The 23853-nt window shown below is 45.0% G+C and overlaps 1 protein-coding gene across 1 annotated transcript in view; it reads right to left on the bottom strand.

Annotated features, from left to right (window-relative positions):
- Uvrag (UV radiation resistance associated) overlaps positions 1-23853 on the bottom strand; it is a 279199-nt gene that overhangs the window by 17768 nt on the left and 237578 nt on the right. The window contains 1 exon segment of the mRNA XM_052762201.1: positions 4463-4554. Within this exon segment, the coding sequence (XP_052618161.1) occupies positions 4463-4554 (92 nt within the window).

Genomic DNA, 23853 nt, shown 5'->3' with positions numbered 1-23853 from the left:
AGCCAGGGCTACACAGAGACCGTCTTGAAAACAAACAAAAAAGCACAATCTCTCTCATAGTCTAGTTTCTTCCCAGTCTTAAAATGAATGTGCACTGTAGCCAAGTGGTCTGTTTGCCACAGTAAAACTTTTGTAGTTTTAAAAATGTTTCCTTTTGAGGAGCAGGGATAGTGCATTCTAGATAGAATGGAAGCAAATGGGACAACCAGGGCCAAACAGCAAGACACATCTCTCTCTCTCTCTCTCTCTCTCTCTCTCTCTCTCTCTCTGAGAACGAACAGGACAAGTAGAATCAGGGAGATAAATCGCACTGGTCCTGCTGTGTGGGTTAGAAAAGCTGGTGATCAGCCGGGCGGTGGTGGCGCACGCATTTAATCCCAGCACTCGGGAGGCAGAGCCAGGCGGATCTCTGTGAGTTCGAGGCCAGCCTGGACTACCAAGTGAGTTCCAGGAAAGGCGCAAAGCTACACAGAGAAACCCTGTCTCGAAAAACCAAAAAAAAAAAAAAAAAAAAAAAAAAAAAAAGAAAAGCTGGTGATCAAGACTAGGATGAATGAGTAAAAGGGGTGAGGAGAGGGAGGGGTGGGGAGAGAGGGGCGCGTCCAGTGGTTAGAGATGAAGGTTTGTAGAGGAATTCATTTAGATCCAGCAGGCATAAAGAGGAGTGCTGATGTACTGAAGGCTGGGGACCCGGGTAGACAGGGCGTCATTTGCTGAGAAGAGGCCTGCAATAATAGCAGTTTTAAGGTGGCATTGTGGCTCAGCATGGAATCCCAGCGCTTGGGAAGCAGAAGCAACAGGACCACGAGGAGCTCAAGGCTAGCTTGAGCTATACAGTGAGTTCCAGGCTAGTCTGGGTTATAAAATGAGACCCCATCCCCTAAACAGAAAACAGATGAACAAAAACAAACCCAAATAAACATAGGACACAAACCTTAAAATAACAACAGAAAATAAGGACAGCTTTAAATAGGCCGCTGCCTGTCTTGCTCCGAGAGGCAGTGTTGGGCAGGCTGCAGGGCTGCAGGGCTGCAGGGCTGCAGGGCTGCAGGGGTCCAGGTTGCAGGACAGGCTGACCCCTGACACAATTTTGAGCATCACAGCACAGAGTAGATAGTTTTTGTTTTTCACACATGGTCTCATGTCTCTCTCTCTCTCTCTCTCTCTCTCTCTCTCTCTCTCTCTCTCTCTCTCTCTCTGTTAAGGCAGTCTCCCATAGCCCAGGTTGGCCTCTGATTCACCATGAAGCTTGGGAAGACCCTGAATCCTGATCTCCCCACTTCTACCTTCTGAGTGTTGAGATTTAAGGTATCCACAACCACACCTGGCTAGTGAATGTTTTTTAAAACAGTGAGAATGGATGTGAATTTAGGAGAGAGTGTGAGACCCTAAGATGGAGCCCTGGGGAGCTCTGGTACTTAATGATCAGGCAGAGGAGCTGGACTATCTGACGAGCGGACAGAGGGAAGCAGGAAAGAACTGTGTTCCCGCCAGGAAGGCAGAAGTCGCCGGCAATGTCGGAGGCTGCCCACATGCTGAACAGGCAACACAGGACAGTGGCCTTTGGGTTTGGCACAGAGCTTAGGAGGCACCTAGCTAGATACAAGAACCTCGGCACACTGAGAGAACTGGGAATCAGATCAGAGTGAGGTTAACGAGGAATTGGACATAAACACGAAAGAACACAGACAGTCCTGGAGTTGTCAGAGACTCCCTCCATCCTGGAGTTGTCAACTGAACTCCCTCACCAACCAAAACCTATGGGGCGTTTGCTTATTTCTGTCAGACCACCAAGATGTGATGACCCCTACCCCACATGAACTGCTCTCCAAAGAACTGAAGGGGGAAAGAAAGGTCATCATTTTATTCTGTGAGGCTGTGATAACCTCATTATCTCTGGCCACAAGACAACCAAAATCAGACAAGTTGTTTTTTTTCGGTTTTTTTTTTTCCCTTTCTTCTCCTCCTCCTCTTTGTTTTGAGACAAGGTCTCATGTAGGTAGACAGGACTGGCTTCCTCATTTGGCTGAGGAAGACCTTGAACTTCAGATTCTCTACCTTCACTCCCAGTGCTGAGATTACAGGCATGTGCCACCACACTTGGGAATCACGCATTTGAGAGAGCTAGTTATAAGTCAGTCAGAGCTTCCTGGAATAGTCAAAACTCTGTTTAAAAAAAAGGGAAGGGGGCTGGAGAGATGGCTCAGAGGTTAAGAGCACTGGCTGTTCTTCCAGAGGTCCTGAGTTCAATTCCCAGCAACCACATGGTGGCTCACAACTATCTGTAATGAGATCTGGCGCCCTCTTCTGGCCCTCAGGCATGCATGCAGACAAAATGCTGTATCCATAATAAATAAATCTATTTAAAAAAAAACAAAAAGGGAAGGAAGGAAGAAGGAAGGAAGGACAGAGAGATGTATAGGAAGAAAGTAACAAAACATTGTCTTTTTAAAAGATAGGGTTTCCATTTTACTCTAGCTGGCTTCAAACTCACTGAGGGTGACCTTGAAAGCCTGACCTGCCTCCATCTCTCCAGAGCTGGGGTTACAGGCACATGCCTTCACACCCAGCGTCAGCATGAGATGCCATCTTTACAATTAAAAGGCTCAATATCATTAAGCAACCAAATGACTCAAACAAAATTCTAAGTCAATATCCTGAGTCAGGCCTGGCATTTACAGACCCACACGGAACTTGCTGCAGACCCAGCGGGAACTTCCCACTGGTTCAGAAAGACTGAGCACATCTCCTCTTCCTGTTTGCTTAGGAGCTGTATGGGGCTCTCTGTCCTCTCACTAGAGAATTTTTCTGTGGGTGATTTAGGGGCAGACTCTTCGTAACCTTGGCTCAGCATTCCCTGGGTCCTGCGGGATCAGCTGATGGCTCTCTGCAGTGTGCTAAGGGCCTCCTCTGTAGGAGAGCTGTGGCTCTTCACATCTAATGCTCAGGGTAAGTTTAATTTTGAGTGATGTCTTTGCAAACCCTTTTTATTACAGATCTAAAGCCACTTTTTCCAAGAGGCTTTATCAGTAATAAAACTGACATTTTGATTGCATTAGTCTGTCTCTTGTATCCTCGCTCTCAAATGGTTCCAAATGTCAAGGGAGAAGAGGGATGCCATTTATTGTGTATCCTCAAGCCACAAGCAGACGTACAGCAATTACATCTTATAATAATTAAGGAGGGGGTATGAGCCTCTGGAGAGAAGTAAAACAGTGAGGCAGAACAGGCAGTGTGGAAACAGACGGCTGGGTACCCAGGAGAGGTGGTGCTACCCACCAGTGGGGAGAAGCTCCTGAGTGATGCAGGTTCACTTTGCGTTTAGGACAGAGTTGACTCTTCTGGCGAAGAATCAGGTAGGGCTGTGGTTGCCTCTTTTCCTGATATCTTAATGTGGCTAACACTTGTGTTAGGTATCACCTGAATTATATGCCTTGAAGGCAGGGATGGAGCATTACATGACCCTCCCGAGAGAGGCTGGCTCAGTTACGGAGACAGGGACACATGAACATTTGCCATCACAGGTACTGTTATTATTTTGCATTAAACCTTGATTCTTTCCCTGTATTTGGGCACTGAGGTCAATATCAAGCTTTGATGGCTATTTTGATATTCTGAGTAGAATTCTTTCAACAGCAGAGCACTTGCCTAGGACGGCTTCTTTGTTAAAAAAAAAAAAAAAAAAAAAAAAAAAAAAGACGCCTGAAACCTGTCATTCTGATGGTCACATGGGACAAGGACAAAGGCCAGACATCTGCCAGAGATGCTATCTTCTCATCATCACCAAGGCCTGTCTTCATGGCTCAGGAGAGAACGAAGCCAGTACTGTACTTTCATCTCACGTCTTAGCTCATCCTCAGCACACTGGTGAGATGAGCAGGCAAGGGTTAACAAGGGGGAAATCAAGTTTCGGGGAGGCCAGACTTTAAACCCACACATTCTACAAGAACATCTGGGCTCAGAAGCCAGAGCTTCTTCCAGGAGACTACCACTGTGAGTCATCACCTTCTCAGGATTTGGTAAGTTATCACCTGCTGCTCCAGGACACAAACTTCAGGATCCCTAAACGTCATGAGCCCAGTTTCCATTTACTCAGGTCATGTGAGTCACTTTAATGCTGAGTAATGACAGTCGGCCCTCGTGGGACATGGTGACAAAAGGCACATTTTGGTAGCATCCTTTGGCTCAGACCAATTCTAGCTGCTGGTCCTGATGCTCATTTGAAGGCCCCACTCTTCCCAGCTGACTCCCCTTATTACTTGCTCTCCCCAGAGGGTGCTGCGCTGCCTTAGCCAGGCCGGAGCTTAGCTTACAAGTTGAGACGATGCCTATTCTTTTCTTCAGATGCCTCACTGCAGAAGAAAGTCCAGCACGCAGGTGCAGAGCCGTGTAGATGCCCGGCAAGCTTTCCAGGTGTCTCACCCACATCCCAGATGTGGGTGTCAGACATAAAGATACTCACCACCTCACCATGAGTCCATGCTCCATGAAGTTTTTCAGGTTAGGAAGGGTTTGCCTCAAGTCTGGAGTCCCCAGGCCATGCTGGTATCTCAGCTGCAACAGGAGGAGAAGAGAATTTTAAGATGTTTTGGCAGATTGTACTAAACGTACGACGGCCATATCAACTGCATCAGAGGGACAGCAGTTAACGGCTCTTCACATACCATGACCTTCCTTACACCGAAAACTTGAAAACCATGTGACCAACCACAGGTTCTGATCTAGACTTTTCCATTCCTAGACCTTCGTAAGTTTTCCTAACATCACAGACATACCTCACAGGAGTATTTTATTTAAGTTAGAAAAAGGTTCACTTATTTTTATTTTATGACTGTATTGCCTATATGTATGTATGTGTACTACATGTAGGTCTAGGGCCCAGAGGCCAGAAGAGAGTTTAGGATCTTTTGGAACTGGAGTTACAGGAGGTTGTGTGTAAACAGAGGTAGAACCTTTTGTCTCAACCACCAGGTCCCAAATAAACACATAAAAGCTTGGATTTATTACAGAACACTCGGCTGACAGTTCAGGCTTATTACTAAGTAGTGCTTACATTTAAATTAACCCATTTCTATTGCTCTATGTATTGCCATGCGGCTGTGGCTTTACTGGTCCTCTGTCATCCTGCGTCTTGGGTGGCTGGCTCGTGTCTCCCCGGACTCCACCCCTCTTCCTCCAAGTCCTTAGTTTGATTGTTCCACCTAACCTTATCCTGCCTCGCCATAGGCCAAAGAGCTTTATTATCAACCAATGAGAGCAACACACATTCACAGCACACCGAAGGACCATCCCACAGCAGTTGTGAGCTACCATGTAGAAAGTGCTAGAAAGTGACCCTGGGTCTTCCGCAAGAACAGAAAGTGCTCCGAGGTACAGAACCATCTCTCCATGCCCTTTACTTTGAACTTTGTGTATATGTGGTGTGTCTCTGTGTATGTTTGCATAAGTATGTGTCTGAGAAGCTGGGAGAGGCTTTTGGGTCCTCTGCAGCTGGAGTTACAGGCTGGTGAACCACCAGACGTAGGTTCTGGGAATCAAACTCTGGCCTCTGCTACAGCATGTCATACTCAAGCACTGAACCATCTCTCCAGTCCTTCAAAAAATTTAAATCACATGTATTTATGTCAGTTTTGACAGGGGTTATGTTCTAGATTTCTCTACAACGTTCACCATGTTTTATGTGTGAATGTGAGGGAAGCCTCTTGAGGTTTTATCCCTAGCAGCACAAAAATAAATGAAAGAAAAATAAAGCGAATTTAAGAGTTAAGTAAAACTTGGCTACCAAAAAGATTAATTTAATACATAAGCATCAGCACTCGGTCGTTTTTTCAGAGTGACACTTAATGAAGAGTTTGGAAGTCTCATGCATCCCAGGCAGGTCTTGAACTCAGTAAGTATGCAGCTGAGGATGTCTTTAAACTCCTGATCCTCCTGCCTCTACCTTCTGAGTGCTAGCGTTGCATGCCTGTGCCGTCGTAGCCAGGTGTGGACTGCCATAACCATTTCACCAAAGGGCTAGGGCTGAGACCTGTCACAGTATTGACAAGAGGAAGATGTGGAGAATCACTTCTTGAGCTAACACTTTCTCCTAGGGGTTTTTCTGTCCTCACCCCTTCTCTTCGGAGGAAGGAGAGTATGGCTTCAGTCAGACGGGTGAGGACAACAGGGTGGGGGACAAGGACAGTAGAGTCACACTGGGCTCTGCTGTTTCACAGGTTGGTGTCACTACCAGGAGTTCCCGCACAGGCTGTTAAATTGCTGGCCACGGTCTTCTTGATTTCCGTCAGGGAAATAGAGGTTTTCGATGGTGGAACTGAGACTATAAAGGAGAATCCCAAAACCCAAGTGAGCTTCTAGAATGTTTTGAATGAACACATACATCATGTAAGGGGGCAGAAGCATACTGTGTTAGAACTAGAAGGTGTCTTGGCTATTATTTAGGCCAATGGTAAACTCCTCAGGGCCATAGGTTCATCTGGGCAGACAAAACTAGTCTGGGCCTGTTTTCCACAAGCCATTCTATTCCATCCACTTTGCCGACTGAGGAGAAAATTGGTAACAGTGCTTGAGAGGTCACAGGAAAATATTCTTTCCCTTTCAAACCCAGCTTGGTGACCTGAATCACCTCCCGAGATTGGCTAGCCTTGAATTATAAGATCTACTCCATATTAAATGACATCATTCCTTATATTAATATAAAAGCATTTTTCCATGCATTGATAAAAGCAAAATGGCTGATATCCCAATATGACATTCCTGAATTCATTGTTTCAATAAAAAATTGAAATTGTTTACACATGGCATGAAAATTTCACCTGTGATTCATACTGAAAAATATTAAATATTAAAAAAAAACCCATGTGGAATAGCAGGAAACTGTGTCTCTGGGCCAGCACACCGTCAACTGTCTGCGCAGGCTTCACAATGGAAGGTGGGTGTTGAGTTGTCTTCAGAGACCACAGTGAACATTTCTCTCTTAAGTCTGATTTCAATCAAAAAAAAGAGAAAATAAGCCTCCACTGAGGCCTTAACTGTTTGTTACATTGTACTACTGTGTGAGCTAGCACGGAATCTCAGGATTTGTAGTTCAGGGAGAAAAACTGGACTGTCTTTCCAGCCTCTGGAAATGAAGAAATGGAGGCTCATGAAGGCATGTGGCCTCTCAGCTGCTCAGACTGGAGCCTCCTGATTACACCTCTGTGCTCCCACCACACCAGTCTTCAGGTTTCAGCAAAGGGAACTAAAGGAAAATGTTTATATTGTGGGGCTGGCCTGTGGCTCAGATGGTTGAGTGCTCTCTTTGCACACACAAAGTCTTGGGTTTGATTCCCGGCACCACATAAACTGGGCATGGAGGCAGAAGCCTGTAATCCCAGCACTTAGGGGGTTGATGCAGGAGGACCAGAAGTTGAGGGTCATCTTGGGCTATATACTGAGTTAAAGGTCAGCCTGGGGTACATGAGACCCTGTCTCAAGAAAAAAAAAAGGTTCCTATCATATGTATTTCTATATGAATTCAGAGTTTAGTAATAAAATACAGGTACTACCTAAAAAGTCTAAAGTACCACAGGCTTATAATGAAAGAATAGCAATGCCTGCCCTCCAGGAGCAGCTGCTTCCAGCTGTTTCTTCCTCAGCTTCATCTCTCTAAACACTATTAAAATTTCCTCCCCCCCCCCCCCCCCCCCCCCCCCCCCCCCCCCCCCCCCGCCCCAACAGCATCTACCGTGTTCCTGCTGTGGAAGAGGAGAATCTGGCCACCATGCGCAACTTCTTTCGCACAATCTTATCCACTCTTACTAAATTCAGGAATTCACTCTATTCACTCACGCATGCTTTCTCTCACTGTCTTCAATATATTCAGTATCTTTTTTTTTTTTGAAACAAGGTCTCATGTATCCCAGGTTGGCCTGAAACTTGCTATATAGCCAAGGCTGGCCTTGAATCCTTGAATTTCCTGCTTCCACCTCCCATGTGTCTGATTACACCACCACACCTGATTTCAGCATCTCACTTTTTCTTAAATCGATATTCAATGTTGAACTTATCATGTCTCCATAAATACTGCTCAGTGCTGAGCCATAGAATGAACTGACTCTTCCTTTCTTGTTGCTTGTTTGAAATCAGTAAGATGCCATTTTTTTCTGCTTGCTGAATTTTTAAATGTACCTATCAATACATACTCTCTTCAACTGTGATGAAACCTTAATTCTTCTCCATCTGATTAAACATACCACATCCATTCATTAAACCCGCTTTTCCCTGAAGAGATGTATTTTCTGAAATACAGTGAGTCAGTTCACTTATTGGAATTTCATTTTTCCTATGCATAAAGTGGGATGTTTCTTGCTCGAAGCACACAGTGTGGCCCAGGCAAGTACTCAAGCAAACAGCCTCACAATCATTAATGTGCAGGCACATTCCTTCTGTTTGATCCCCACAGCATCTACCACTAGGCTGGGCTTAAAACTTGCTCAATATTGGCTGATTACTTAACTAATTAGAAGGGAATTGGCAAAGGAAAGAATGAGTGACTTCCCATCAAAGGGCAAAATCTTAAGTATAATGCTCAAGTCTTTAAATGCTAACTTTGACTCTGACTGCAGAGGCAGTGATAAAAACACACATGTTAATAGCTTCAAAATAATAACACAGGGAAATGGAAAGACTGACATATGATGTGGGTGGTCAGAAACCTGAGTGACAGATCCCACTTGGCTGTGTGGCTATGTGCAAATTTCTTCCTGGGTTGAGTCAGTCAAATATTTTCAAGCCTTTTAAAAATTCATATTCTTTAACAAGTTACCCTGGTAAGGGACTGTCAAAAACAGAAAGGGGAAGAAAAGAGAAAAAGGGCAAACTGGAAAAGAAAGGCATGGGGAAAGAACTGGGTTCACTGAGTTCCGATGTCGCCTTCAGCCAGTCACTCAGCCGGCACACCTGGTGCCCCGTGGGTGAGCCGTCTCTGGAACCACACATTTGGAAAGAACCCTTCTTACCATGTAAGCCCTCCAGCAAGTTATGGAACCAAGAGGACCAAGGGCATTTGCCTTCCGGCCTGCTGCGCAAACTGATGAGCGTAACGGCAGTTCTTGTTTGTCAACTTGACTACATCTGGTATTTACTAAAACGCGGGCTGCTGGGTACACCTGTGAGGGGTTTTTCTTGATTGGATCATTTGGGGCAAGAAGATCCACCTTAAATCTGGGCTATACTTCACTCTTGCTGGTAAATTCATTTCTTCTCTGGTATTAGAGCCTACTTCTTTTGGATTCTGACATATACTGAACATCAGCTGAGAAATCCAGCCTCTTGGACCAAACAACTATTGGATTCTGAGACTTTCTGTTGGGAGGGAGCCATTGCTGGACTAGCTGGACCACAGCCTATAAGCCACTCTAATAAATTCCATAAATATATTATCTATCTATCTATCTATCTATCTATCTGGAAAGAGAAAGAGAATCTAGAGAACCCTGACCAATACAAAGTCTTATCTACAGAGGATGGAGGTTCCTGAGGCCTGCCTTTTAGGGGATGAGCACTGGAGAGGTAGAGGCAGGAGGATCAGAAATTGAAGGCAGAGAGACCACGAGTTCAAGCCAGCAAGAGCTGCACTCTTCTTTTCTCTGTGGGACCTTGCCTCAGCTCCATGAAAGCCCTGCCATCACTAACCACCACACTCCCTGCACCTAGCTACTTCTTCCACCTCTTTCCCACCGGGGAGGGGAAGGCCAAGGAACCCAGGCAAATAGAATATTGCTTTGGGTCTAACTGCCTCAAATTAGGCTCTGAAATAAACACCTTTTGTAACAGCCTCTTCCTGTACCACCATCCAGAGGCTGGGCAGTTCGTAAAGGAAATTTTGGTTTCCATTAGCCTGAAGTTCAATTTCCTCTGATTGGTCTAGGACTCCATGAAAGCAATTAAATTTTTCTGCAATTCAATGGTAGGCAATGAGGATAAAAAAGTGCAGCACTGGGGAGGCAGAGGCAGGCAGATCTCTGTGAGTTCGAGGCCAGCCTGGGCTACAGAGTGAGTTCCAAGAAAGGCGACAAAGCTACACAGAGAGACCCTGTCTCGAAACAACAACAACAAAAACCCAAAAATCCAAAAAAGAAAGTGCATGTAGATAATAAATTACATGGGAAGTAGACAAGTGATGCTGTGGTTTCCCTGAATGAATTAAGTGCAGCATTGTCTAGGAGCAAAAGAAACTCCCTATCCTCAAACAGCCTGGAGGAGCTGGCTGTATAGTCACTGGAACAGACAGACAACCAGAGCAAAGAGTACCTTCAAACCGCAACCCCAACTACAGCCATGCCAAATTCCAGGAGACATTTTCTTCTCACACCTCCTTTTTAGCATAAAAATACAGTACACCATCTTATCCCGAGGCCTATCCTGTGCTGTGAGTTTTACCAAATGAGACAGGTTGACCTCGATGCTGGAGCTCTAAGGGCTTGGCGTGAACTGGTTACACAGCATGGCGAGTGCAGCCACATCGACAGGTACTACCCTCTGCAACTCCAGGGGTGGGATCGTAATAACAGCGAAAGTGCACTTGTGATAGCTGTCCTCCTGAGCAGAGAAGCTGGGTTTCATATCCAAGTACTCAACTTGAGTTTTAATTTTTAAACACAGTTTTTCTAGGTCAAGAAAGACTCTAGGGGTTTAGGAATCATTTTGTCATTTAGGTTTTGGCAGAAGAGAAATTCACTTTAGACAACTTGTGCGCACACACACACACCCCAAAATACACTTATCCACACAAGGCCACTTATTGCGTGGCTTATTACTTCCATATGGAGTTTGAGCTTGAGCTGCATGAGATGTTTGATACAAACCGTCTGTTACTGTGAGGGAATGTGGATTAATATGTGGCTTCAATAAAGGTTACTAAAAGATCAACACTTTCGTGATGGGATTACAATGAATTTGACTACAAAGAGAACTGGTCTGCAGGAACTGAAAAGCAAGAAATTAAAAATGTACATATGCATCAAAGACTTAACTTTAGAGTTCTGGCTTATGTAGTTAAAAATCTCTGCAGGATTGATTCCTAATATTTCAACTCAAGATGAAAAACTAGGATCCCACTGTCTTGAAAAGAGCCAGATTATGAGCTTTAAAAAAGGGCACTACCATGTCCAAACCTGCCTTTCTAGAAGAAACTACAACTCATTCAAAGACATAGAAAGGCAGCTTGGAGAGTTTTTAGCATGAGCAATCACATTGTTTCTTAGAGTGAGTCTTGACAACATACATCTCCAAGGAAAAGCATAAAAACTTGATTATGAGCCTCTGGTTGCAAGAACAACCTAAATACTTTCCCAAGCCCATCTATAAACACATGCCAGTCTTTCCCAGGATAGATGGGCTGTAATGTAAACACTGGACACGGCCAGGCCTGCCACCCTGAGTTCTGAAGCCTCAGCAGTCACTGTACAGCTCTACAAAGCTTCAGACACTCCCCAAGGCACACACACTATCAACCACCCTCAGAACATGGATTAATACAAGAGCCGAATGGCACTGAAAACCCCTTCCCACCTGCTTCGCTCACTGAGGAGGAGAGGTCCTGGCAGACCCCGGAGCAGGCTGAGTCCAAGGCCTTGGGTTCTAACTATAGGCTCTCTTCTTGGTACTGTGTTGCTTCACTACATTTATAAAGCACAGGTTGTACCTAAGTCAAGCTTTTCCTTACAAAACCCCTCACATTACAAACATCCTCTGTATCAGAATCTTACAACGAAGCCACTCTACCCATCTAGCTTGGTAAAACAGTGACTTCAATGGGGGTTATGTACAAGAGCATGGGTGAGGGATTACCTACAGACGCATGACAACTCACAGGTGGTTCCATCATCCAAGAAAAGTACCGCCTCCCTAGTGACCATTAATGGCTTATCTGTCCTCAGAGAGGGACGGATCTCAAGTGCCACTAGTGACCTAGATCTGTGCAACCTCATAAGCCCTCTTCCCTTCCCTGAGGGATGTTAGTGGACCCTCTCTTGTCTCCTGTCGGTAAGAGCAGCTCTGATCTTAAGATGGCCACGGCCATGTCATGCTCAGAGGACAGAGTTTCAGAGCACAGCACTGTTACCTGCTTTGACCCCGCAATCAGCCTGAGTCTCCATCACTGACAGTCCCTGTGAGTCAACTCATGAGGATCAGCAATTAACATCGAAGTGGACAAGCAAAACACACTTGTGAAAGCAGCTGTAAGCAGTTTTAATTAATCACCTTCAAAGGAAGGCCATGTGCTAAAGGGTAAACAGAACTGTGTGGAATCCACTGGTGTAGATGCCCATGCTGTCCATCAGGCCCAACCTTTACTCCTGTCTCCAGTGGTAACAGACCGGCTGGCACACCCGGATTTCACTCATGACCTGCTCTACATTAATCTCTGACCCAATCAGATCCAATTCAGCATTACTGCCTCTTGTTAATGCAATCTGAAAGCATTTGGAACTGTATATTAGATCAAAATTGTATTAGAGTATAACAAAGAACATTTTCCAGAATGTTGCAGAACAGTCATACAGAATAATATTACTTATTATTAGTCTATTTATTATTATACATGCAGCTTTTAGCGTTTGCCTCCTCTCATTAATGACCGAGATCCACACAGGCTGTAGCACATGGGAGGAGTTTATGCTTTTAGTTGCTGAGTAGTAAACCACTTTAAGGCTCTACCCACAACGGCTTCTCTACACCAACTGACCGCTATTTTGTTGTCTCTCCGTTTTGCATATTAAGTAAGGTGCTTTAAATACTTGGATACAGTTTTTGGTTGGATTTGTAGTTTTGTTTTCCTTGTAACAGTATCTGGGAGTGGAATTGCTGCTCCAATGGCAGACATATGGTTCATTTTATTCTATAGATACCGAAGTTTTTCAAAGAAGTCAATAATTTCACATTCTCTGCAGCAGAGCATGAGTGCTCACTGTCAGTATTTGATATTGTCAGCGGGGAGATTTTTAGCGATTCTGGGCGGGAGGAGCTCAGTGCAGGGCTGCTTCCCTAGCATGCACAAGGTCCTAGGCTCAGTCCCCAAGTGCCTGTGCAACGGTGCCCCTGCCGACTAGAGCGAGCACTGTTTCTCCCGTGCCATCTTGTCTCTTCCGGCCCACCTGCATTTCCATGAGCTGCCGCTGATGAACACCTACAACCCCTTCAGTTAGTAATCCTCTGTTTAATACCACTTCGATCCAATCTAGCTACAACAGATCTTGTGGGTCTCAGTAACACTATCCTGCCCTTAATGGGGACCCACAGGGAGAAAGAGAGGATGTATGGAAACACAAAAGTGAAAACACTATCATAAGGTCAGGGATTCCTTCAGAAGCATTCAGACAATTCAGGAGGGAGTGGTGGCCCAGTCTGTGACCCAGCCCCACTGTGGGATGTCTTTCTGTATGCTGTGAATATGTGTGGCTCCCATTGGATAATAAATAAAGCTGTTTTGGCCTATGGCAAGAAAGCTTACAGCCAGGCGGGAAATCCAAGCAGAGATACAGAGAGAAGGGCAGAGTCGGGAGAGACACCAGCCGCTGCCCAAGGAGCAACAAGATGCCAGCAGATCAGTAACGCCACGGACACATGGTAACATACAGATTTATAGAAAGGGGTTAATTTAAGATGAAAGATCTAGCTAGCAAGAAGCTTGAGCCATTGGTCATACAGTTTGTTATTAATATAAGCTTCTGGCCGGGCGGTGGTGGCGCACGCCTTTAATTCCAGCACTTGGGAGGCAGAGCCAGGTGGATCTCTGTGAGTGAGTTCAAGGCCAGCCTGGTCTACAGAGCAAGATCTAAGATAGGAACCAAAACTACACAGAGAAACCCTGTCTCAAAAAACCAAAAACCACCACCACCACCAACAGCAGCAAAAAGCTTTTGAGTGATTATTTTATAAGCAGCTGCGGGACTGTGGGGCCAGGCAGGAACTAGAAATTCCTGTCTACACAATCCTTGAGGAGCTTTGGCAAGGATTGTGAGTTTGACAACAGCCCGAGTACAGCAAGACCTTGCCCCCCAAATCAGGAGACAGAATAGAAAAATGGACTCGGGGCTGGAGATGGCTGAGCTGGTAAAGGGCTTCCCACACAAGCTGAAGGACTTGAGTTTGATCTCAGCACCCATGTAAAAGCGGTGGGATGCATGTGTATTCCCAGAACTGAGGAAGCAGAGGCAGGCAGATTCCTGGGGCTTGCTGGTCGGCCAGCCTAACTGAATTGGTTCTGGCCTGTGAGAGACTGTTTCAAAAATTAAAGAGGAGAGTAAAGAAGATACCAGACGTCGATCTCTGGCATCTCATGCGTGCACATATACAAATTAATTAAAAAAATCTGTTATTGTAAATTTGGACATATAGCAACAGAGGCCCATTCAGAACTTTCTACACAATATATTAGCCACAAATACCACATCTGATCATTAAGAGCAATTACTCAATTCAACAATTATTGAACAGTCTGTGTGTGCTGATGGTGATGAAGGCAAAATACGTGTGTGCATATATGCATATGAACACACACATGTGTAGTAGGGTAATTTGGAAATGATTTGAGACTTAGAGACAGGTTTAAAGTGTAGAGTTTGAATTTGCACCTCAAGTCTGTGAATGCTGCATTTGATTCTTAACCACCTAAAAGTGATGATGAGCTTCCAGACGTCCCGATTCATTTCCGACCTGTGGCGTGAGGCCTGAGGGTTCATCTGTAGAGTTCCCTCAGTCTGCAGGACAACCACACAAGATAGGTGGTGTGAATTCAGATCTATGCGCAAGAAGGTTTATAAAGTTAAGGGCATCACCTGCCATTTCCCCAGGAGTGAATATGGGAAGCTGGCATTTGAACTCAACTGAGAGTTGGACCATAGCACATAGTTTTAATTTTTACACTCTGATGAGCAAAGATTGTCTTCACTTGTTCCTTATTTAATAGCACTTACAAAGAGACCACCAGTTCTCTAAGAAATACATTCCTTCTCTTGATTTCCAACAGTTACATTTCTACTCAGCTGAACATATTTAGTCTTCCAACATTTTATATTATTAAATTAATTCCCATAGCATCCTTATTGTTCTTTACATTTTCAAACTTCTTCCAGTTTTTTTTTTTTTTTTTTTTTTTGAGACTCTGGTAATCAAGTGCTTTAAAGGGAATAGGGTTCTCTGGAGTGCACTTTTCTTTCATTAATACATTTTTTTTCCTCTAAAAAGGTTAATTTTGTTACAATATGGCTACTTTATGCCTTCCGAGTTGTTTTTTGGAAGGTCACTGACTTCACACGTGCCCACTGTTTAGTCTCTGGTTAATCATAAATAAACAGAGCTTCAAAAACACCCCAAACCAGCAAAGAGCATGGTCAATGCTCTCCTGATTTGTTTTGGAATAATATGAGTCACTGTTTGATCTAACAACTCATTAAGCAAAAAACAACTCATTGGACATGTATTTGTATTAGCCAACTTCCTTTTACTCCAATGAAATTCCTGAGGCAATTAACATATAAAGAGAAAAGAGCTGTTTTGGCCCCTGTTTTTGGAGGTTCTGGTCTGTGATCAAGTGGCCTCTGGTGAGGTAATGTCGTCATGGCGGAAGTGTGGCATAAACTTGTCATCTCATCAGCCAGGAAGAGGAAGACATCAGTGTCCCATAATCTCTTTCAAGAACTTGTGCTCAGTGATGTCCTACAAGGCTCTGGTCTCCTTAAAGGCTCCCCCACCACCAGAGGGCAGCACTCAGGACCAGTGGGGCATACACCCAGGGGAGCACACTGTATGCAAGGTCTGAAGGGGGCTCACAAAATGACCGTCATAACTACTCCCTGGAAAGAGATTACCCATTAAAGGGGTGATGATTAAGTAAATCTATAAAGGAAGCAGAACTCCCTTCTTCATTTGAGTTTGAAGTGGAGATAGCAGGCATTATTTTAAAATTGCCCTATCTCCTCTATTCTCCAGCGTTACTCTATGTTTACAGCAAATGGAGCTTTCATTGGTCTAATCGAATCACAAACCTTCAGAAGCATTTTTCCCTTGGGGGGGCAGCAAAAGAGAAAGTCAAGGAAATTGCAGATGAGAGCAGGGCCTGATGGGGCATTTCTGGCCAGAAGATGAGGAATCAGGAGAGAAAAGGTGGCCCCCAGCTGACAGCCAGCAAGAAAATGGTAACCTTAGACCTATAGCTGAAGGAAGATGAACTCTGCCAACAATTTAAACAAGTCACAAGTGGATAATTCCCAAGAGCATTCCGGTAAGACCAGGCCGGCCCAACACCTTGATTTTGGCCCTAAGAGACCCTGAGCAGACAAGCCAGCTGAACCAGACTTCTGACCCACATACTGTGAGATAATACAGGCAGGTGAGATCCCATCTGTCCTTTACCTGTCATGAGGCGAGGCCTGAGCAGCTGCTGACAGATGTTCAGATACAGGATGGCCAGGTGAGAACATCTGTGCGACTCTACCCAGCACTTCCAACACACATCTCTCTCCCCTGCCATGCACCAGGAACCATGCAGACAGCCCCAGGGAAGCACACTGGGTTGTGGCCAAACTCTAGTGGCTAATTGAAGTGCCCAGGGGAGGGGGGCAGGGGTGGTGGGGAGGGGGGCGGCAGGGAGGCTGGAGAAGCACTAGAGAATATCCTACTTCACCTGATTTGGGGAGTAAATTTTATTCTTCATTGATTATGGTTTTCTAAAATCTCTTGATAGTTTCATTAGGGTAAGAACTAAATGAGATGTTCTAAAGTTCAAAGGATACAGATTGGGTGACTTAAAACACATGAACAGGGCAGCTCTACCGCAGCGACAGCACAGCACAGAATACGGTTCCCATACTGGGAGGCACAACACAAACTCCTTGAAAAATTTTGAGCATAATAGTCACAGTTCAAATATCACAAGACTGGGAGGTAGAAGCAGGAGGACCAGAACTCAATGTCATCTTTGGCTACAGAGTGAATTTGAGGTCAGCCTGAGTTACAAGACTACTTCAAAAAAACCAAGAAAAAAAATCAATGTAAATAAGACAGAGATACTCACTATAACCAGTCCATACTAAGTAGGACTGATTTATTAGGTAAGAGAAAAAGTTAAGAGAAATAAAAACTAGAATACAGGCAAAGTAATAATTTCTTTACAGATACATAAATATAAATATAAATCTAAAAATCCAAACAAATCAAGTAAAAACTCATCAAAAACTGTAAAGCAGCTCAGCACACCACTACCCCCTCCCACCACCATACAACAAACCAAACCAAGGATGAGTTAAAATATGATACAGCATCACTTTAAATAGTAAAAAAAGATAAACTATCTAGAAATGAACAATCAAAACTTTGAGCTTTATATTAAGGGAACTTTACTAATCCATTGAAGGATGCTGGAGACCACAGGAAATGGATGCTCACACCCTGCACTAGCCAGGATGACTTATTAATAAAAACACTTTGATGGCATTTTCTAGGCTCTGCTTTAAGTATTTTATAACACAGACCCATTCTACCATCAGGAAACTCTAACAAAGAAGGTCTAGTTTATCTTCATATAACAAATGAAGAAACTGTGATTAATAGTTTATTTCTACAGTTCTTAAAGAAACCCATAAATACAGGGCTGGGAAGATGGCTCAGTGGGTAAGGGCAAAGGCTGAGGACCTGAACCTAAGGATGGAAGGAGAAAACCAACTCCTGCAAGTTGTCTTCTGACACAGGCACACACACACACACACACACACACACACACACACACACACACACACACACACACACACGCCCGTACAGGGGAGGGGGGGTGGGGCGAGGTAAAAACTATAAATGTACTTATTGCTAGCTGTCCTGTGCCCCGTGCAAGGGTGGCTAATGCATTTGGGGGGAACCGAGTTGTCAAGTACAGGAGTGAAACGTGCTTTCCCTCCTCTCCGTTGTGATGAGATCCTTACGGGGAAAGTTTTTGTGAGGCACAGGCCTGAGCTAGTACCTGACCGACAGCAAAGCTGAACTGTGAGCCAATCACAGGAGAGTCAGTGGCCTTGGAATCGGAGGCTGGGAGGCAGGAAGTGCCATGGCGCATGTGAGCTATGTGTCTAGGCTACTGGGCAAGGAACTATTTTTGCTTAATTTCATACAAAAAATCAGGACCTGCAAATTTTTTCTCAATAAACAAAGTTATGTTATGTGCTCATCACCTAAGCAGGCATAGACAACTCCAGTTAACCTGACAGGGGCTGTGAAGAAATCAGCACAGATTTGCTTTGGATGTGTTAAAATCGCACTGAAATGGGTTGGCAGGTGAGAGCTTAATTTTCTTTTTAAATATCACTCTCTGGTACTATTAATTTTTGGAAAAACTATGATACAAAGCTGCTAATTGAATCTATTAGTGGTTCCAAGGACTATGCCAAGTTATTAAATTAATAAGAAGGTGATCTTCTACCTTCAAATTACCACTTTGACATTAATTTCCTAGCTAACTCCCCAAATTTCTGACTCAACAATAATATAATTAAAATCCAATTCAGTTGGTGACATGTGGCTCTAATCCCGGCACTCAAAAGGCTGAGGCAGGACTGTCAGTTTGAGACAGGCCTGAGCTACACAGTGAGACCTTTTTCTAAAAAAAAAAAAAAATCCACTTCACATGAAATGACACAGGCGTTTTAAAAATCCACAGAGCACTGGAGCTGGAATTCTAGGTTTGCTTTGCCCTGCTGGTTACTGCCTGTGCCATCCTGCACAATGCTTTCTCCCCTGCTCCAGCCTCCGCTTCCTCTCCCACAGAACACACACAGCAATGCCTGCTTCCTACAGTCACGGCAGGGCTTGAGATACCGCAGGCAAAACCCGTAACATAGTCTGTGAGTGGCAAGCGCCTCACACACGGTAATTTTCTTCCCTTCCCTCAATAGCTAGCCCTGTGAACATGACAAAACTAACCATTAATACTATATGTTCCTGCCTTACTCACTATCAAGTTTTCTTTCTAACTTCTTTTACTAGAGACTCTACGCTCCTATTTGGGGGTCTTAATCGGATAAGGAATGTTTAAAAAGCCAAGACTTGCCGATGGATCGACTGAAGGGAGGGCATTGGAAAATGGACAGAAAAACAAGAGGGATGGCGGAGGCAGGGCCGTTAGGAGAGAGCACACACTGCATGCCTTGAAACAGACTTAACTACTCAGGACCTGTGTTTACCAGGAACCTATCCATTTATCGAGTATCAGATTGGGGCTACCCCTTCAACCAGCTTTGCCAGTGATGCTGTCTGGGCTTCCTGGTCTACCTCGTGTCTTGTGGAGGTTCAGAGTATTCATCCAGTCAGCAGATATTGGACACCTTTTTGTCATAGGCCACAGGCTCTGTTACAAAGATACACAGGGAAAGGCAGCTTCTGCTTCGAAAGTAATCCTCATATAAAGGAAACGTTACTTAAAAGTCAGAAACAAGGAATATTAAAAATATCACAATGGAGGACAGTCCTCACGCACAGAGAAGTGACCCCTAACTGACTCTCAGGGGACGGGGAGGTTTGGGAAGGACCAACAGCCGGCCGGGCTAAGCACTACAACGTGGAGTTGGTAGGAGAGAAGGAAGCCGCGCTCCAGATGACGGCTTGCCTGCCTCGATGCCTGGAAGGAAGAGAGAAGCCGGGAAGCCCAGGGGCTGGTGTGGAGAAGGGAGAACGGGAGCAGAGCCACCCAGCCTGCTGGAGGAACAGCAGACCTCAAAATTCTGAGCGTCCCAAAGAAGGAGCTGGCGTGTCAGATGGCAGTGTGGGTGTGCAGAGTAGACAAGTGAAACAGCCTCAGAGAAGGACGATGGATTTTATACAAGGAAGGAAAAGAAATGGGGTAGAGACATGGCCCCAGATTCCCATACCCCCTCTGCCTCCATCACTTTCTTGCTATTGCGGACTTCTAGGAAACAATTCTCCAGAGGAAGTAGGCTGCAGGTTTCCATTCAAAGAGAAAAAGGGGACAGTTCTATGGCTTCCCCCGGCGGAAGAGTTGGGAGTGTTTGAGACCCTGGCCTGGCCTGCCTGGAGGTGTCTTAGGCTCCATTCCAATCCCCCCGAGGGCAGCTGCGGAGTCTTCATTCAGATGGGGACAGTTCCAGTGTCCTCAGCAAGACAGGAGAGGCCCTGAAGTCCACAAGGGACTCTGAGGGGCCTGCTTGGAAATAAGCCTGTGGCACGGTCTCTCATGAACAGAGTCTGGGTGCCAGGGTTACACGGCAGTAACGTAAGGAGACAGGTGAAGCTCAGCTCCCTCGCAAGGAAAGCCTTGCCCTCGCTGGCTCTTTGGTTTTAGGGCTCCACACAACAGACTTATTTCCTATGGCTCTGTCCACACTCATCTAGATTTAGCATGCACCCAGAGAGGAACTCGGCGAGGAACTCAGAGACTTAATTCATCCCAGGCATCCCAGGCCACTGCCCGGCAGTTCTACCTGTTAAAAATATTACTTCTCTGGTGAGCTGAACATTTTCCCTTTCTGATTTCTAAATATTAACCCAGAGCCTCAGCCAGGTTTAATTTCACTCCTCTTGGACACCTTTCCAAATATGAAGATGGCTATCTCCTTCCCTTGGACATATTCTTTCCTTATGTTTTAAATTAAGTAGAGTAATGATAGATTTAACATATATTTCTGGGCTTATCAATAACTTCCATTACAGTTTTACTGGGTATTGGAGTAGGCTTTCATGAAGCCATGGTGAAGTAAAGGTCAACAGAGAAGGGGTCCTTGAGTGCCCGGCCGCTCTGTGTTTTGTCTGTGAAAATACCTGCCTGGTGCCAGCAATTTCCCAGCCTGAGTACCTGTCCTTTCCTGAGTAACACTGCCAGTCTTGGGATAAGCCTTGGCCTCTTTACAGTTATGGCCAGGCCACGCTATTCCTTCAGCCTGAAACAGCCTCCTAGTTCCTTCCAGCCCTGGCTGCTGTGGGCTGAATGTGGGATCTCCCTGAAGGCCTCTCATTTGGGACCCTACCCGACAATGTTGTCTGGCGCTGGGACTTAGAGGAGGAAGATCATGAGTGTGGGGCCCTCAGGGTGGAAGACGAGGAGACAACATGTTTCCTTCCACTGTCTCTGCAGCTAAGACACAGTAAGAGGGCCCCCTGCAAACTGGAAGGGCCCTCACCCGACACCCAGCCTCCACATCATGACAGAGGTTGGGGGTTAAACTACCCAGGCTATGGCATTTTCCTCAAGACAGCTCAAACTGACTAAGACACCGGGCAATCTACAATCTTAGACAGTTTTTTAGATCACAGTTCAAACCTTACACTCAGATGTTTTCCTGATTGAACAGTGGGAACAACCCACATGATTTAACAATCTGCTTCCACATGCCAAGCTCTTTACTTACACTATCTAACTTACAGTATGAAACCATCAAGGTTTCTTATGTTTGTCTTAGAGGTGACAGTGCTGAAATTTGAAAAGGTATACGATGCCTAATAAGTAGTCAAGACGATATTCAAACCTGGCCTACCTACTTCAAGCCGAGAATGTCTAACATTGTCATGTGTCCCACCCTAGTTACTGTCTTGACAGCATGCAAACCATGAGGGACTAAACCATCACAGAGGGACTGAACATGCTTCAATATGAAGAACACTTTTCACTCAGTTTCCTGTACAGACTCTTTTAGAAGGTAGTAAATGTCTCATCGATTAGGAGGAAGTGCAAAGCCTGCTTCTTGGGGATTTCTATAGTCTAGCACCCACGCAGAACTGGCAGTGAGAGAGCCCCTGACGTCTGTGGATTTAGAATACTCTCAAGAGCTTGTTGGTGACTTGGGGCATTCCCTCACTAGTGTGCTTGGATCTCTTTCTGCCACTGGACACAACAAAATACGGCTGAATTTGGTAATTTGGTCAAAGCATAGAGACAAAAACTAAATCCACTGTGATTTCTTCTAACTTTAAAATAACCTTTTCTCTTCACTTCAAAACTTGTGGGGGACTCCTGGGCTAAGATGGCTGCCAGAAGATGGTGACTCCTGCAGCCCCCTGAAACCCTAATGAATGCTGGTGATGGCTTGTTCCTTTCTGTGCCTTTTAGAGAAGCTTTCAGTACTGCATGTTCTCATCATCTCAAAGGACAAGACAGAGTATTTTCCCTCGCTGGCCCCTTTAGCTGCTTCTTTGATTCTAGTCGTGTGCCTCTAACATGCTGATACATTTAGGGGTGTGACGTGTGTGTGTGTGTGTGTGTGTGTGTGTGTGTGTGTGTGTGTGTGTAGCGTACTGTGTTTATTCTGCCTGGGATTTGCTGAGTTTCTTGAGTCTATACATTGAAATCTTTGAGAACACACTCTCTCTCTCTCTCTCTCTCTCTCTCTCTCTCTCTCTCTCTTTCTCTCTCTCTCTCTCTCTCTCTCTCTCTCTCTCTCTCTCTCTCTCTCTCTCACACACACACACACACACACACCACACACACACATTTTTTCCTCTTAAGTAGCATTGAGAATTGAACCCAGAACTCTCCTGTTGAGCTACTTTGAGACAGTCTTACTAAGCTACCTAGCTTGGTCTTGAGCTTCCTTTGTCCCCAGGCTGGCTTTGAACTTACAGTCTTCCTGCTACAGACCTGAGTAGCTGGGGTTTCTCTGCTATCACAGCCGGCTCGGACCACTCATCTGTAGCTTGTTCTTCTGCTTCATTCAGTCTCTCTTGTAATTACACACACATCATCCCAGAGGCATCTGGGAACGTGTTTGGGTTTGTGTAGTCACACAGAGGTCAGACCTTTTCATACTTGTTCCATAGGCCCTGGAGCTCGAATTACCTAGTTTTCAGCCTTTTACTTTTTGTTTAGATTTATTTTGCAATCTCTATTTTACTATCAAACCTACCCAGAGGCTTGACTTCTATGTTAGAAATTGTCGTGGGCAGTGGTGGTGCATACCTTTAATCCCAGCACTTGAGAGGCAGAGGCAGGTGGATCTCCAAGTTCAAGGCCAGCCTGGTCTACAGAGCAAGTTCCAGGATGGTCAGGGCTACACAGAGAAACCCTGTCTCAAAAAACAAAACCAAAAACCAAACCAAAACAAAACAAAACAAAAAAAAAAAAAAAAAAAGGAAAGAAATTGACCCCCTTTAGTGCTCCCCCCTTCCATATTTTTTTTTCTTTTATAGTTTCCTGTTTCTGCTGACATTTCCCAGGCAGTTGTCCCCATACCTGTGGGGGACTGGTTCCAGGACTTCCTGCCCTAAGAAAGCTGTGGGTACTCAAATTCCTCCTACGAAGTAGCATATTCTCTGCATGGAACCTGTGTGCATCTCCATATACTTCACATTTAAATCATCGCTTGCTACTTACAATACCCAGTGCAATGTAAGCACCTTGTGAACTGTTGGGGGAACAATGAGAGGGAGAACAGGCCGCATTCAACGCAGATGCCTCTGACCAGCACCTCTGAATCAGTTAATGGAATCTATCTGTGGAACCCATGCACAGAGGACCAACTCTATTCACCTTCACTAAAATAGATGCTTTGTTGAGTTTACACCTGTGACCCAGCATTGGGAGGATGAGGCAGGAGGATTGCTGCAAGCTTGATGACAGCCTGGGCAAGGGATTGGATCAAAACCAAAACTCCCAAGACAAAACCAAACCAAACCCACAAGCCAAAGAGTGTGTTCTCTTACACCTTTAGCAAGATTGTAGTAGCTATTTTAAAACTCAGGTCCACTAACTTCAACCTCTGAGTCAGCTTCGGGGTATTCTTCATTAATCTTTCTTGAGAATGGGGCTTCCCTTCTCCAGTTCTCACCTTTATCTATGCCTCCCTTCGCTTTCCCAGGCTGTGCTCTCCAGAGTTC

The sequence above is a fragment of the Peromyscus californicus genome, unplaced genomic scaffold (assembly GCF_007827085.1).
Source record: "Peromyscus californicus insignis strain IS unplaced genomic scaffold, ASM782708v3 Scaffold_4__1_contigs__length_199733344, whole genome shotgun sequence".
NCBI classification, from domain to species: Eukaryota; Metazoa; Chordata; class Mammalia; order Rodentia; family Cricetidae; genus Peromyscus; species Peromyscus californicus.
This window is presented reverse-complemented; position numbering and strand designations above follow the sequence as displayed.